The sequence below is a fragment of the Lolium perenne genome, chromosome 3, assembly GCF_019359855.2.
Source record: "Lolium perenne isolate Kyuss_39 chromosome 3, Kyuss_2.0, whole genome shotgun sequence".
NCBI lineage: Eukaryota > Viridiplantae > Streptophyta > Magnoliopsida > Poales > Poaceae > Lolium > Lolium perenne.
The window spans coordinates 323,456,466-323,472,512 of record NC_067246.2 but is presented as its reverse complement, the minus strand read 5'-3'; the positions used below and the strand labels follow the sequence as shown (position 1 = coordinate 323,472,512).

The following is a 16,047-nucleotide window of genomic DNA, read 5'->3' as shown; positions in this document are numbered from 1 at the left end:
TCCTGATCTACCGGTCAAATTTTAATCGTCCGTTTCTCTTCGTAATTTGCGCTACAGATCGAAGACATGGATCATACGATTAAGTATATTTGTAACTTAGTCGGTAATTTCATGGTGCACATAGGAATGGACGAATCATATGCTATCTTACGGAGATAGGCGCTGGTGTTGATTAACTCTGTACTCACGAGTTTACCTATGTTTATGCTTTCCTTTTTGGAAATTCCAGTTGGAGTTCGGAATAGATTATTATCGATCTAATTTCTTTTGGCAATCTGATGAAAATAATAAGTACTCCATCCGTTTCAAAATGTAAGGCGTCTAAGAATTAGTCAAAAGTCAACGTTTTTTAAGTTTGACCAAGTTTATACACAAAAATATGAACATTTACAATACTGAACCAACATCAATAGATTCACCGGCAAGTATATTTTCTTAATATGTCCATTTGATATTGTAGATGTAAATATATTTTCCTAAATATTTGGTCAAAATTTGTAATGTTTAACTTTAACCAATCCTTAGACGCCTTACATTTTGGAACAGAGGGAATATAGATTATCGAATGGAACATTATTTGTAGACCTAAGAATCAAGGGGGGCTTGGTATTGAGGTACTTGAGCTAAAGAATAAATGTTTACTGAGTAAATGGCTGTTTAAACTCCTTTCCGAGGAGGGTATGTGGCAGCAATTGTTATTTAATAAATACTTAAAAAACAAAACGCTTGCTCAAGTTGAAGCTAAACCAACGGACTCATCCTTTTGGAAAGGACTCATGCATGTTAAGAATGACTTAAAAGAGGATACTTCAAAATAGGGGATGGGACAAGTGTGAGGTTTTGGGAGGATATTTGGATGGGAAACTTGCCTCTTTCCCAACAATATTCCATGCTCTATAATATTGTGCAACATAAAAATATTTTAGCATCAACGGTATTTGCAACGGTGCCTATAAATATTTCTTTTAGAAGAAGTTTGAACGATCATAAATGGCTGCAATGGTTACACCTTTGTCAACAGCTAATGACAGTTACTTTATCGGCTGAATCTGATAAGTTTATTTGGGGACTTACTGATTCCGGGGTTTTTTCAGTCAAGTCTATGTACCTTGACTTAATGAATGGGCATACTGTATACCTTCAAAAATATTTATGGAAATTAAAGATTCCCCTAAAAATTAAGATATTTATGTGGTTTCTTAGTAATAAAGTGCTTCTTACTAAGGACAATCTAGCTAAACGGAAGTGGAATGGGTGTTAAAAATATCGTTTTTGTGATTCTACAGAGACCGTTAACCATTTATTCATTATAGTTACTAGGTGCAACCGGATGCTAGTGGTTGCTCAGGACTGTTTTTTCCAGGCTACTGGATGTCGGCATCTTAATAGAATAGCAAATAGATAGCTTTTCTATAGACCGTGCTTTCTTTTGGTTGATTCTAGTATCGACTCTACCCTTTGATTGATTGTAATGGTTGAATTGTGTCGAACTCGTACTTCTGGTTAATAAAACAAGCCGTGTGTATCTATTGATGCAGAGGCTGAGGACGAGACGTCGTTAGAATTGCATTTCCAGGACAGAGCCTCTACATATAAATATAAGTAAAACAGAAAAATCCCGAGATATTCCACAACCCCTGGACTATTTTTTCGCCTGAGTTTCAGTGCTCTCCTCTCCGTGGAAGAAAGACGTCCGTGGCATGCACTTACGTACGTATACCCTGGCCAGCCATGGCGGGCATCTTCAGTTACGTGGTTGTTACGAGTCAAACAAGGTACGTACGTGTAACTTGACCACACGCCATGGCAGGCAGGTGCCTGAGAGCTTCTATATAAGGGGGGAGTAGTGCAGCTGCATTGGCACACCCAGTTAGCGTGGCACCGAGAAGCAGCATATATAGGGATCGAGCTAGCTTGGAGCAATGGCGAGGCAGGATGTTGCTTCTATGCTTGCGGTTGCTCTCATTGTTGGAGCATTTGCTTCTGCCCCTACATGTACATGCTCTGACAATCTCTGCATCTTCTTATTTTTCGGACTGCGTTGCATGCACTGCATACTTGTATGCTAGGCAAAGCAAAATTCATGAGTCGTTGAAAACCTCACATGCTGAGTAAATCCCACTATGACAGATAACTATCCTCATCGAGAAACTTGCGCTGCTAAGTTGAAAAGATTTGAAAATAATGGCTGGGTCTCTCCTTTCTTCTTCTTCTTCGTCTTCTTCTTTACAATTTTCTATATGCACGATTTTGATATTTTGATGATAATTTTTTGATGTACCCCTTGTTTTTTGGGGCGCTGATGTACCCCTAGAGTGTCCCATAGTAAAATTAGAACATTTCACTTCAATTTAAGCATTAATACACTTTAGCTCATCGATTAATTTAACTGAATCTAACATATACAACCGGGCCGCTTATAATCTTTAGCCTGCATGCAGGATCAGTGTTAATGGCCCGAGAAATCACGATAACTTGTTGAATCATGATGGAATTTGTGATCTGTTTCACAAAACTTGGTGGGTGATTTTGATGACATGGGGTATGCCTTGATCTTGTGTGCAACTCATAAGTCAGCACAAATCACGAATCAAATTCAACGGTAGATATCTTTTTTGTAGCCCATGTGTAACTAGGACAACCCGAATCATGAATCAATCCAACGGTTTGGAAAGCAACTGATAATTCTCGATCGACTTAGAATTAGCAAAATCGATAAGCCAAGTACTCTAGAAAAGATAGAGAGGGAGAGTGATAGACGCTACTCCAGAGTACTGAGCCAAATCAATCTTAGCATCGGTTCCTACGAATAAATAAGTCAGTTCTTCCTTCACGTCAGGCACGTACGTAGGAGTGGACAGCTAACGAATAGTGGCACTACGCATGCAGGTGTGCAGTCCATCGGTGTCTGCTACGGCGTGATCGGCAACAACCTCCCGTCCCGGAGCGAGGTGGTGCAGCTCTACAGGTCCAAGGGCATCACGGACATGCGCATCTACTTCGCCGACGGGCAGGCGCTCTCCGCCCTACGTAACTCCGGCATCGGCCTCATCATCGACGTCGGCAACGATCAGCTCGGCAGCATCGCCGCCAGCGCCTCCAACGCGGCCGCCTGGGTCAAGGACAACGTGCAGCGTTACCAGGGCCTGACCATCAAGTACATCACCGCCGGCAACGAGGTCCAGGGCGGCGACACGCGGAACATCGTCCCGGCCATCCGGAACCTCAACGCCGCGCTGTCGGCCGTCGGCCTCGGCGGCATCAAGGTGTCCACCGCAATACGGTTCGACGCGGTGGCCAACTCCTTCCCGCCCTCCGCCGGCGTGTTCGCGCAGTCCTACATAACGGACGTGGCCCGGCTCCTCGCCAGCACCGGCGCGCCGCTGCTCACTAACATCTACCCCTACTTCGCCTACCGCGACAACCCGAGGGACATCCAGCTGAACTACGCGACGTTCCGGCCGGGCACCACGGTGAGGGACGACAACAACGGGCTGACCTACACGTGCTTGTTCGACGCCATGGTGGACGCCGTGCACGCGGCGCTGGAGAAGGCCGGCGCACCGGGCGTGAGGGTGGTGGTGTCGGAGAGCGGTTGGCCGTCGGCCGGCGGGTTCGGCGCGAGCGCGGACAACGCGAGGGCGTACAACCAGGGACTGATCGACCACGTCGGCGGGGGCACCCCCAAGAGGGCTGGCGCGCTGGAGACGTACATCTTCGCCATGTTTGACGAAAACCAGAAGACCGGCATCGAGACGGAAAAGCACTTCGGGCTCTTCAGGCCGGACAAGTCGCCGGCGTACGCCATCCGGTTCTAACTGCATTTGCTATCTACGATCGTAGGCTGCCAGTCTAAATAAGCTGCATGTAAGGCGGCAGTAGTGAAGTGTAACGAGCCAGGCCGGATATGTACATCGATCCATGGAGGATTGCAAGTTTGCAACATTAACTTCCTGGCGGTCAGTGGTAGTGCGTCAATATGAATAAGGAGAAGGAACTGAAACTGAAAGAAGTTACAAATTTGTGATCCATGTTTCTGAATGCTGCAACAATGTCCACGATGAGTCCACTACGACGTCCACTAAATCTCCGGGACTATTTTTTTTTTCGAAACACATCAATGACTCAAATATGTGCATAAACTCAACCCTATGAACTCAACCACATAAAAGAATTAGTCTAATAAACTGATTCACCTGGTCTTGGTATTTTTTTTTTTTTTTTGAGACCCCTCGATCTGTGTTACAGCTGTAGTATCTGAACTTATGCACTAACTCAACACCACACTCACACCACACGCACACCACTAGTGCACAAGTTAGACTCTAGAACTATACACACAGCACACATAATTTGGGTGTCCCTAGGAGCTAGTAGTTGTGGCACATATGTGTGGAGGGGATTTTATTCTGGAGCAAAGCCCCGGTGAGACACCTGAAAATCGTCCCCTGCGGGGATCGATCCCAGGCGGGCTGGCTGGCCACTGCCATGCCAAGCCACTGCGCTGAGCCGCGCGTCTCACCTGGTCTTGGTATTGATGAGGTCACCATATGTGACTCGCTGTGGAAGAAAACATCGTCTCACACTAACAAATATTTTATTTTCATAAAACGTTAAAGTATTAGATCTGAGGTTTAAACTCTAGCGGACTGGATGTGCCACTACCCTCAGGCCCTAACTTCTCTACTACGTGATCCAGGCAAGTACAGGTTACTTCTCACTCGACCTCCGGAACTATTCAGATCAAAGGACTTCGACTTGCTAACGTAGTGGTGCGTGCTGATCACGTCCCTCCCTGTATTTAGATAGTGCCACTATTATAGATCAAGCCATATGGGCCTTTTTAAGGCTCCAAAAATCTAGACTGGCTTCAAGTTTTTCATCGGTCATCGTACATGTTTCAAAATATGAAATCATATACGATACAAGGTAAACAACTCCTCGTGAAGAAATTGCGTGCTTCATTTTTCTTTTTGCAGATCATTTATTAATTGTGTGATGTTTTTCTCCCCTGCTCGCGCAGCTCGCCTGTGTGCGGCGGCCGGCTGGTAGCCTGGCCAGCACCCCGGCCCGAGACGGCAACAAGCTCGGTTGCTCGTGTCCTGCGGCGTCCAAGATCTTGCGCGGGCGTTTGGGGCAACGATGGCTCGCACCACGTCCCGGAACCCTCTGAGCGGGCGGGCCGTCCTGGACGGCGGTTGCTTGTGTGCCGGAGACGGGGCAGAGGAACTCCTCCGGCGAGCTAGAAAAGGGGAGACGCCGACCGCCCGTTGGCCTCCTCCACCTGACCTCGTGCCGTACCGCTTGCCCGCGGAAACATCGACCCAGGGAAGGATGCGGAGGCGCTCGCCGTCGAGATCGAGGACGCCGGGGAGCTTTCCGTTGAGGTCGGGTCGTTGTCGATGGGCCGAGCGGCGATGGTGGCGAGAGCCGGTGCTGGGCGTGGCCTGCGCGCGCACAGAAACAGCAGACGGGCCGGCCGGCAGTGCTCTGGACGAGGTTGGGCGGCGGACATGGCGCGCGAGGCGTCAAGGGCTAGGGCCGGGTGGGGATTTTCTCCGCCGCTGTTCACTGCTATCCAATCAGTCAAGGGTCAGGTGGGTATTTTGTTTCCTTATTATTACTAGTTGAATGTCCGTGCGTTGCTACGGTCTCTCAATTTTCCCTCTGGAGATATAAATAACATGAAAAATCGAGTGTACATAAATGATAGCAATATCACAAATGTTGGTTGTGTAAAACTCACTGAGTTTTTCAACGAGTTTTGATATTCCCTCAAAGCATCATATGTGTAAAACTCGGTGGTTTTTTGCCGCTTCCAACAACATTTCTCCGTGGCCTATGCTAGTTGGTTATTTCCGGCAACGTTCATAAAATTAACTTCTCTCGCATCCATGAACTACAAAATAAGCACATAAGGTATATATACCTTGTTGTGTCTGTCATCCTTCTTGAGGCAAGTGAATCTACCCGTTTTATTTATGGACAACTTCATGTTCCCAAATGGTGTAAGCACATCGATCTTGCCCTTCATGATATACCTGATGCCCTTCCCTTGATCATGTTAAAGACTGTATATACCTTCCTTTTTAAGCAAGTTATACTCTATAGTTTGGGGATTAAGATTGATATCTCCTAATGTTCAGGTATCACTGCTAGTTACCTTTTAGTATAGTTTCTAATCCTTTATAAAAGAGAGGGTAGGCCATTGAGATTAATTTTGTAAATAAATAGAAGCACCAGCTCTTTCGAGGCGACGAGTGTGCCTCCCTAGAAGAGCAAGATAGGAAAAAAAGATAAATCCATACAATCATTTATGTTGCTGATTATTAGGTGGTACGTGAAGCTAGAAACTAAGACAAAGAGTTTCACATATCTCCTCAATAGTAGGTAATTTTTTTTACTAACGAGAGTTCCTGTGTTTAACTGGCATGGATGAACTGCTGTTGCACCTGCAGTGACACCGCCAGGTCTGGCTCCGCGCACCCCTGCCCGGCATCCTCCCCGCTGATCGGCATCACTTGGAGCATGTCCACTTCTGCCTGCGCCAATGTCGTAAACATGACCTAGTGTGACCGTCCGATGCCATAGAAGAAAACCAGCAATATTGAAATTATTCAGCATATGAAAACACTGTGTCCTCAAATCTCCAATAGTCAACAATTGAATATCAGAGAAGAGCTAGTAAAAGTTTGTTACATCAGTGTATCCTAACTAAGGCTGGAGGTTTGGGCCGAGCTTTTGGCTCGGCCCGAGCTTTTCCTGACTCAGGCTCGTTTTGGGCTCGGCCCGCGTTAGATGCAGCCCGAGCCGAGCCTAATTTTCTGGCCCGTAGCGGGCTAAAAGCTCGCCCGGCTCGGCCCGAGCCAGCCCATTAGCTCGTGACTTTTTTTCGAATTAACAGGGGGATCGATCTGGGCCTAGTTTGAGTGGTTTCTGGCCCAAAACGAAACGTGGATCACAACAGTTGGGTCGATGACAGCAGGAGGCAGCGGCGGTGCCGCCTGATGGCACGAGTCGCCGACGCCAGCTCTGCACGTGTGGTCGCCGTAGTAGGCAATGACGAACGTCGCGGGGTTCTCATGCGACTGCTGAACCGGACGAGGAGGACGAGGGGGCCATGGCCGACGGCCACGGGTTCTTGCCCGACGTCGACGGCGAGGAGGCGAACAAGCTCGACGCGAACAGCCGCCGGGGCGGCGACAACGACGATGCCGCGCCGCCGCTCTGGCTCGCGTCACCGGCCGGCCGCGGCTGCCGGAAGTAGGAAAGCATCGATGAGCAAGATCAAGAATCGCACCAACACGTCGTGCCGCAGCCATTGGCGATGTACGTAAGGCTCCGCTCAGATCGATTGTGGGGCCCACATGGCAGTGACTATAGGCATCCAGCTCGCGAGCCAGCCCGAGTTTCCGTTAAGCTCGAGCCGAGCCCATTTTTCGAGCTCGTGGAACAAACGAGCCAGCCCGAGCCGAGCCCATTTAGAGCGAGCTAAAAGCAGGCTCGGACCCAGCCCAGACCGAGCTGGCTCGTGTCCACCCTTACTCCCTAACTGCCCAACTATAAGTAGCATCTTTTACAAGCGATTTGAGGAAGAATTGGAATTAATGTTAGCGCGGCCTGCAAAGAAGGCATCCTAAGTCAAATAAATGTTGATTGTGTACATAAATATAAATAAGTATTCTTGCAGATTTACAAGGCAAAAATTCAAGGCTACAATTCTGCAACCACAAAGTTGTAATGCAGACACAATGGTATTGGTACCCGTGAGAGCATTCCGGCAGCAATGAAAATCATCAGTAGATTAGCAAATGCTGCCTCATGGCGCTCATCCTCCTGCGCCCATGCCTCGGCCTGCTCCTCCTCCGCCACTCAGGATGTAACGAGACAGGAGCAAACGCCCAATGCCAAATGAACTCAAGGGAATGAACTCGAAACGACAGGTTTGTCGGCATGCACTCACTAATTAGAACACTGCTAGAAATTAGAATTGTTCATGCTTGAAGACTGGCAGGAAATCGACATGATCTTGCACGAAAGGATTAGAAAGAGAGGAAGTACTCTGCCATGACGCCACGATCTGATGCGGCAGAACCGACATATCGGTTCAAATGATGCAGCTGTATGCCTCTACCCGACGCCGTCGCCACACGCACAAGCGCGTCGTCGAGGCCCGGGAAGCACGGCCTCACATGTCGCGGCACGTCACCCAGGCATGCACTCCATCGCGCGGTCCCACACGCACTGCGCCAGCAAGAGCACCGTAGTATGCCCCCTGGCGACGTCGGCCAACACGCGCACTGTGTTCTTCCCGGTGATGTCCCTCGCCAGAGCGGAGGAGGCATTGAGGACCACCGCGCCCAAGACCTTCGCGGCGTCGCGCCGCGCCATGGACTGCACGCGGGTGCGAAGACCTCGACAGGTCAAAACAGTTGGGGCCTTCTCCCGGGTCTTCGCCGGCGAAGACAACGTCATGGAACTATGGAAGGCGTCCTCGCGCGCGGAGGAGGTGTTGGTGTTGGCGTTGGCGTAGGCCAAGAAGCAGTCCTTTCATCTCCTAACGCCGGCGCGGCGGCTCACACTGAGGAAGCAACCGGTGAGGTTCTCGGCGGCCGCAACGAGGCACGCGATGCCGTATTTCTCCGGGGTGGCGCCATGGACTGTGGGTGGATGGATCTTGCCGCTCATACCATTGCACGCCCAGCCCCGTCTGTCTCCTCCTCTGCCATGGAATGTCCTGATTAATTTCCATGTACGTACTCATAATACACTTCCATGTATTACTACCAATTATTGTCTCCTCATTGATCATGGCGATTCTTGATTTTGTCCATCCCTTAATTGTGGCAATCCACTATTAATACCTCCTGTTTACTTCCTTATCTTGCATGACTGTTTTAATACTTGTAGCCTTGATTTTGGAAAGTGATTGGTGATTAGGAGATGTCAACAGACGGATGGCTGGATATCACACGGGGAAGATGTTTAGTAAGATTGGATGGTCAAGATGTCTCCAATCTTTGACATCAAACATGTTTGACGACGTACCAACTCGAATATAATAGTAAACTAGTTGAATGCCCGTGCGTTGCTACGGCTCCTATTTTTCCTTGCAATATATATCAATACAATAGATGTAAAAATTTGCATATATATGAAAGACAACCATAAAATATTCTGAAAACTCATAAGATTGTCTCGAAGCATATTTGACAACCGTTATAATTGACATCGAGATAAAGCTAGAGTGCTGAAAAATTCTTACAGATACAAAAATCTCTTTGTCATGTCTAAACATTTAAATGTTTTAAAACAACCCGAATTGCCAACTTGTTTTCCAACAGGGAACGAGCGTAAGTAGCTCGGTGTAATCTGGGAAAAATAGGAAAAGGGGGGATACAGTTGTGTCTTGCGAGGAAAATAAAAAAAGGGGCAAAATAGGGCTATGCAGGCTTCTGCGACAACACACCCTTTCTTCCTTTGCTTGCTTGCGTCCCTTCCTTCTTTACTCTCCCAGAGACATCACATAGGAGATTTGGCATGCATCAATAAACCGAAATCACTTGGAAGGACATTCATCTGGGGTACCCTGTCTCCTATTTTCTTAGATCATCCCTTGTCTTCCTTATTTAGGCTGAGATAGGAGATTGCAAATTATCGTAAACCTTGGACAAGACCTCTTGGCAGAACAGGTAGGTTTGGTTCAATATCTGAAACACGAGCCGTGTTGAGTATGGCAAGACATCAAATGAAGAAGGTTGCAGTAAACATGCCACAGCACCAGGCCTGCCTAGATATTGTAGAAGGTGTACTATTTTGGAGGCCGTGCAGATATTGGATTGGTACAATACATACCATGAACTAATAAAAAGGTCAACAATTTCTGAATTTTTTTCTAACAATTTGACATCTTTTCAAGAAGTACCATATCACCAGCTAGTTAGTTCATCACGGTTAAGGTTCATACCATTGTTTGATCTCCGTAATTCCCATGCAATAGGAATACCATAATGAGAAGAATAAAGTTTTATATATTGTATACTTATGCTGAACTTTTGTGGTCTACAAATATCAATCATTTGTACAAGGACAATCTTGGTATCAGCCATATTAATTCTCAAGGTGGTTTGGGCAAAAGAGCTAGCATCTAGTTATGAATACCAGGAAATAGTGGGGACAACAATAGCATTACCTCCATTTCAATATAATACTCCCTCCGTTCATAAAAAGATGTCGAACATTTGTTTGAATTTAGATGTATCTATACACTAAAGAGTGTCTAGGTACATCTAAGTTTAGATAAACTTGCAACATCATTTTATGAGGAATTGGATTCAGAGTGGAATGTAAGAAAAAACAATCTGGTTAATAAGAAGTAAATCAACTTACAGAGATTAAAGCCTAGTCATGAGAAACATGACTAAAGTGTCCTTGCCGATCAATCCAACCATCTGATGCCTCTGTAACATCCTCCGATCCCTAAGATGCCTCAGATTGGAGAATAGATAATGCACAAATTCATGCCACAATATATAGACGGATTGTTTTTTCGGCGAAGGAAATAGCAGAATTACCAAGAGATGATAAAGGGGAGAGCGGGTGTTTTGAAAGGCTATAAGAATGAGCTGGACCTTACAAGTTGGATCCTTCAAGAGGGACAGCTAGTATTTATTTTGTTCGTATTACTATGGGATTAAAAATTGAAGGGAGTCTGTCCCTCAAAAAAATGAAGGGAGTATGTAACTTGCATGGAAATAGTTAGATATAATCCAAATGTGAATATATTCTGCTAAGTTAAAAAATCAGAAATATTATTGCTACAACATGACCAGAATGTTTCAGTTTGGTGTACTCCTTGTTCAATGAACTTTAAAACTACATACAGTGCAAATTACTTGTCATCATTTAACGTATGTAAATCAGTAAATATCAAGCTGTAAGAATTTTAAATTGAACACCTCTATGGAAGTGTTTGACAGTACTTTCAGTAAAATCTGCTTGCACATGAACATAGAACACTGAGTTTACAATCTAAATAAATATGAACTTTTACTTTTCAGAAACCAGGTAGGGTTTCAAGCGGAATTGTTCTTGCAAAAAGACAACTGGTAACTATGACCACTATTTCAGAGTTCACACAAGCTTGAGTTACCTTTCCTTCTCAAAATTCAACATCGTATCTTCAAGCATTGTCTGAATATCTGCTGCAACACTGTAAAGTTGAGAAGAGTGAAAAAAATCAGCAAGGTTATGCACTTGAAACTTCACAACTTGTGTAGTATATAACACAGAAAAAACAAAGAATTTCTTGATTTAACAAGTCTTGTATAGCATGAACATATTCAACACCAGCAGCTGTTGCATAGGATGACATGAGTAACTTAGTTCAGTATGAACTGGTGAAGTTATATAGCGCCAAATGGAAAATCTAGTCACTGGAGACAAAGCCTGTACCTCACAGATCCGAAATTTTCTATACGCTAGCACATACGGAGGTAAGAACAAATTCAGAAGTGAACATCAAGAAAATATTTCCCAGCTCCTCGCGATAACCTGCTTGCACATCTTCTATCCATCCTTGTTGGCATCGCCCTTGATCAGCCGCCTGTAGCAAGCCCACAGTAACCGTGAAGAAATTAAATATTAGATGAGGATTGCTTCGGTATAGATGAACTCATAAAAAACATCTTAATAAAAGAAATGAACTCATATATTCACTCATGCAGATAAACTGATAGACCATGGCATGGATAAAAAGGGGGAGCCATGAGAATATAACCAAAGTTAGCACAACTGGCCTAGCCATTCTTCCAACACAAACAACAATATGAGTCCCAGATGTCAATGTTGGCCAGATTCAGCTTGCGGGCACTAACAAAACAGTGACATATGAAGAGCTGATCCTCATACATGCATGTATAGCTATAGGAACTGTAACCAGAGCACCAAATGATAAGGACAAAATTCAAAGCTCCCCTGCAAAGAAAGAAATGGAAGAAACATCATGAATCTTGGCTAATGACACCGTATCATTGACATGTCATCAGGTATATGTCTTACTGAAAGAGACAAAGCAAATTGTTAACAATTGATAATGACACACATGTATGGTTGATCTACAAGAAAAAAATCTTATCGCCGGGAGCCTTTCTGTAAGCCTGTAGAAAAGACTTAAAGCTACTTATAAATGGATATATGAAAGGTTCAAGTACGACCATCATGAAATTAATACATGACCAGAAAATAGATTCATGAAAGTTATACTCCCTCCATCCAAAAAATAAGTGACTCAAACTTTGTCTAGATATGTATCTAGACGCGTTTTTAGTGTGTTTATACATCCAAATCTAGACATAGTTGATTCACTTATTTTTCGACAGAGGAAGTAATATGAACACACCTAAAGCTCAAATCTTAAGATGTACTAACATGGGTATAGCCGATAAAGTGGACCGCACAAAAAGGGAAATTATAGGGTCTTTCAGTATTAGTAGAAATAAGCAAGCGACATGAAGTACTTAATATAGAATTAAAGGAAATTTCATAAACATAGCTATGCCACGTGGATTAATAAAATATTCGTTGTTACTGAATATATACATCAACAAAGTATCCCCTCTCTCCATTTTCCCTTTCACGTAGTTCAAATCGATTGTAGTTATAGAGTACGGTTCATATTAACAAATGATGATATAATCATTGTAAGAAATGCTATGGAAATCCAAATTATTTTCACGCCCAAAATTGACCGCATGTTCACCGGAGAGGAAAAGATTGTCCTAGTGCATTCCAACTTTTTCCTCATTGACTTTATAAAGCAATAGAGGGTCTCTACACAGCAGCAGAACCTTGAACAAAACGTGATCAACCAAGTTGCTGGGAAACGAAAACAAGAGCTAGTATAACAAGATAAGGGGAACAAAAAGGAAGTAGAATCCCTTCGTGGAGAGCTCATACCTGAACCAACAGTGCGCCTGAAGCACACAACAAAGGCGACTGCGACAGGGCGGCCCTCCCAAAAGCGGCCGCCATGAGCTCCGGCCGAGCGCAGCTCCTCTCCCACGCCACCCCGCTGGACATCCTCTACATCGAGGAAGCTGATAGAGTTGACATCAGGTTGCCGAGAAGCTCGCAAAGGAGGTGAAGAGGCCGAGGAGTGGTGGTCCGGGACGGTGCGGTGGCGGAGTCGTTGTGGCCATCTCGGCCTATGCGGTGGTGGTGGCGGCGCTGATGGCGTCGGATGGGCGAGGAGGCCCAGGTGGTCTGCATCTGGACTCTGGAGGCGTCGGAGCATTTTGCGGGAGGAGAGAAAGGCCGAGCGATGCACCTGTAACAAATGTCTTGATTTTGGTAACTGATATTTGATTGCTTCATTCCGTTGTAGAAAGGAAATAGCATTTATGGCTAATTAAAGGAGAATCGATTTGATTGATCCTCTTATATGCGGGTGGAGTGGAAAAATGATCAAACGAAGCAGAGACCTTGGATCAGATTGAACGGTTTAGATGCTTCCAATCTCCTTCACCAAACGCGTTGTATGACGTACGACCAACTGGAATATAATAGTAAAGAGATCCATTTTGTATTTGCATGTGAGGAAATGAGGAGGACCTATGTGTAGTACGAAAATAAGATTTTAGAGTTTTTATGGAAAATGAAACCGGTAGTTAAGTTTTCACTTGCCACGTAGACCTGACAGGTGGGGCCGAACGGTTAGAAAACAACTTAACAAGGCTAATTGGCAGAATCAGTGCTCCACGTCTCGACCAAGCCTCAAGCGTGGTAGTTATGTGTCGCCTTGCCCAATATTTGTAGTTTTCAGACATGACCGCCTGTAATGTTGTAGTTCCTCGTCATTTACTCGATGCATCGCCACCTGAAATAGCTCGCAAGTCACCCACAGAGTATAGATGGAGGAGGCGCAAAGGGCTCCCGCTTTTCTTGCAGCGCTACCTGGTCGAGCATGGGCCCATGGGCTCCCGGTCCTCAAGCTGCTCGTTCAAGGCTTGCCCCCTCCTCTGCTCCCACCACGTGGAGTCCTCGGTGGAGGTGGCAGATCGACTTGCTGGAGATCTCTCTCGTGTTGTGGCAACGTCAATTAAGCCATGTTCATAGTATGTACTATGGAGGACTTCGAGGCTATGTCCGATGACCACTCGCGGGCTTACATGCTATACCGAGTGACGATGGAGCTTAAGAAGACGGTGAGGCTCGAAGATCCGAAGCCAAAGCAAAAAAAAGGCGTAGCACCAAGAGCATATGAGGAGGTATCTTAGTTTAATTATTTACTAGATTTCTATGTAATACATGTGGTAATATTGATCGTGAGCCATTCAAATATTAAGTGTATCATACTTTTTTATATGTCATGTGTAACTGAAATGTTGATTAATATGTAAATGTAAGTCAAATGTTTAAGTGTATCGTACTTTTGTGTGTCATGTTTAACTGAAATGTTTTTCAACATCGTTGCTCATATGTTGGCTGTTTTTATTGCTCGAGCAAATTAAGGAGGTGGTTATGTTGTGAGTCTCATACCTTACTTGGTAGAAGGAGGGGTTTCTATTTTGCAATATGATGATAGCATACTTTTTTTGGAGCATGATCTAGAGAAGGGTGTAAATATTAAGCTAATTTTGTGCATAGTTGAGCAACTATCAGGTTTTAAAATGAATTTCCACAAGAGTGCGATTTTTAGTTTTGGAAAAGCGAAAGATATGGAACATCAGTACAAGAAAATTTGATGTGAGTCGATTTCCCTACCTTTTCGGTACCTTGAGGTATGTATCCATCACAGAAAACTATGAAATGTTGGATGGAATCCAGCAGAGAATCGTTTTATTGCAAAGCTATGGTATTTGAAAAGCAAGTTACACACTTATGGAGATCATCTAGTCCTTATTAATTCAATTTTGAATAGTTTACCAATGTTTATACTTTCATTACTTGAAATGCTTAAAGGGATAATTGACATAGGCATCCCCAATGGGCATGCCGAAGATAGTAGCCGGGGTTTGCCGAAGGCCCATGCTCCGAAGTTTATGAAGCTCGGAAGCCCAGTTAAGAGATAGTTTGGAAAGATAAGAGTTGTAATAGGAATAATGGCTTGTAAATTTACGGGTTGAACTCAAAGATTCTCCCGGAATATGTAACCGTGTGTAATACGAAATCCTCGGCTCCGCCTCCTATATAAGGGGGAGTCGAGGGACGAGTAAAGTATCAATTTCATTGTCAACATAACCCTAGTTATTTAGTAGTCGAGTACTTTTCCGGCTGAACCTTCGAGATCTACTTGCCCTCTACTCTTTACGAAAATCCTAGTCTACAATCTGTAGGCATTAACACGTCAATACCTTGTCAATTGGCGCCGTCTGTGGGGATTAGAGGCGTCAAGGAGCTGATCTCGATGGCACGTTCAACATCGTCAACATCTTCGGTAGCAAGCAGCGCGATGGACAGAGGTAAACAGATCGAAACTGGTCTAGTCGATTTTTTTCCTCACCCACCCTACTCCCATCGGGAACGCTGTTAGCGTACCCGATGAAGTTAAAGAAATATTGTAGATCATATTTCGAGTTATGGTGTAACTCTTCATATACTCCCATCGGGAAGACAATAAAAACATAAAGTCATGATATGACTCGAGTAAATGTGCTATTCCAGCAGCCGAAAGAGGCACTCGACAAAATATTCTCAGAGTGCGTCAGTCGCAAAATAATCTCTGAATACCGCAAATACTTTGCGAATGTAAGAGCCCATGATCCGTCCTGCGCGGCATGGCATCGCACCAGAATGCGCTCTGCTACTTTTTTCCGTATCAACAGATGCGAAGAAAAATCCTAACGGACGCGTTAGGTACCTGATAAAACGCGACTGGAGTTCGGCATATGGTAAGACCTTAAGCGGCACATGTCCAAACTACGCCAGTATACCGAGATCATGTCCAGGGACTTTATCTTGAAGTAGGTATTTGTGGGATTACCATGAGAGCGGTTAACTGGTACCTGATCCGTCAGATGAACCAGCCCCAATTATCATTATCCTGTA

The 16,047-nt window shown here is 44.9% G+C and overlaps 1 protein-coding gene and 1 long non-coding RNA gene across 4 annotated transcripts; one reads left to right on the top strand and one right to left on the bottom strand.

Annotated features, from left to right (window-relative positions):
• The first annotated feature begins 1,922 nt into the window (after window positions 1–1,922).
• Window positions 1,923–3,818, top strand: LOC127338862 (glucan endo-1,3-beta-glucosidase GII-like). Its single transcript, XM_051364826.2, has 2 exons — window positions 1,923–1,995; window positions 2,890–3,818. Exons 1-2 carry the CDS (start codon window positions 1,923–1,925, stop codon window positions 3,816–3,818), a joined length of 1,002 nt encoding a protein of 333 aa, XP_051220786.1.
• Window positions 3,819–9,193: 5,375 nt separating this feature from the next.
• Window positions 9,194–13,390, bottom strand: LOC127345697 (uncharacterized). 3 transcript variants are annotated; one of them, XR_011756277.1, is made up of 3 exons: window positions 12,958–13,390; window positions 10,390–11,976; window positions 9,194–9,710 (listed from the first exon to the last, which is right to left on the bottom strand). It is a non-coding gene; the product is annotated as an uncharacterized lncRNA (long non-coding RNA). The 3 variants fall into 3 exon arrangements; XR_007878852.1 differs by having other exon boundaries at window positions 9,194–11,212; window positions 11,455–11,976; XR_011756276.1 differs by having other exon boundaries at window positions 9,194–11,976.
• Window positions 13,391–16,047: the final 2,657 nt, after the last annotated feature.

Coding starts and splice junctions, on each gene's coding strand:
- LOC127338862 (XM_051364826.2), top strand. CDS start 1,923: ATGGCGAGGCAGGATGTTGCTTCTATGCTTGCGGTTGCTCTCATTGTT. Junction 1,996..2,889: donor ATTTGCTTCTGCCCCTACAT/GTACATGCTCTG, acceptor CTACGCATGCAG/GTGTGCAGTCCATCGGTGTC.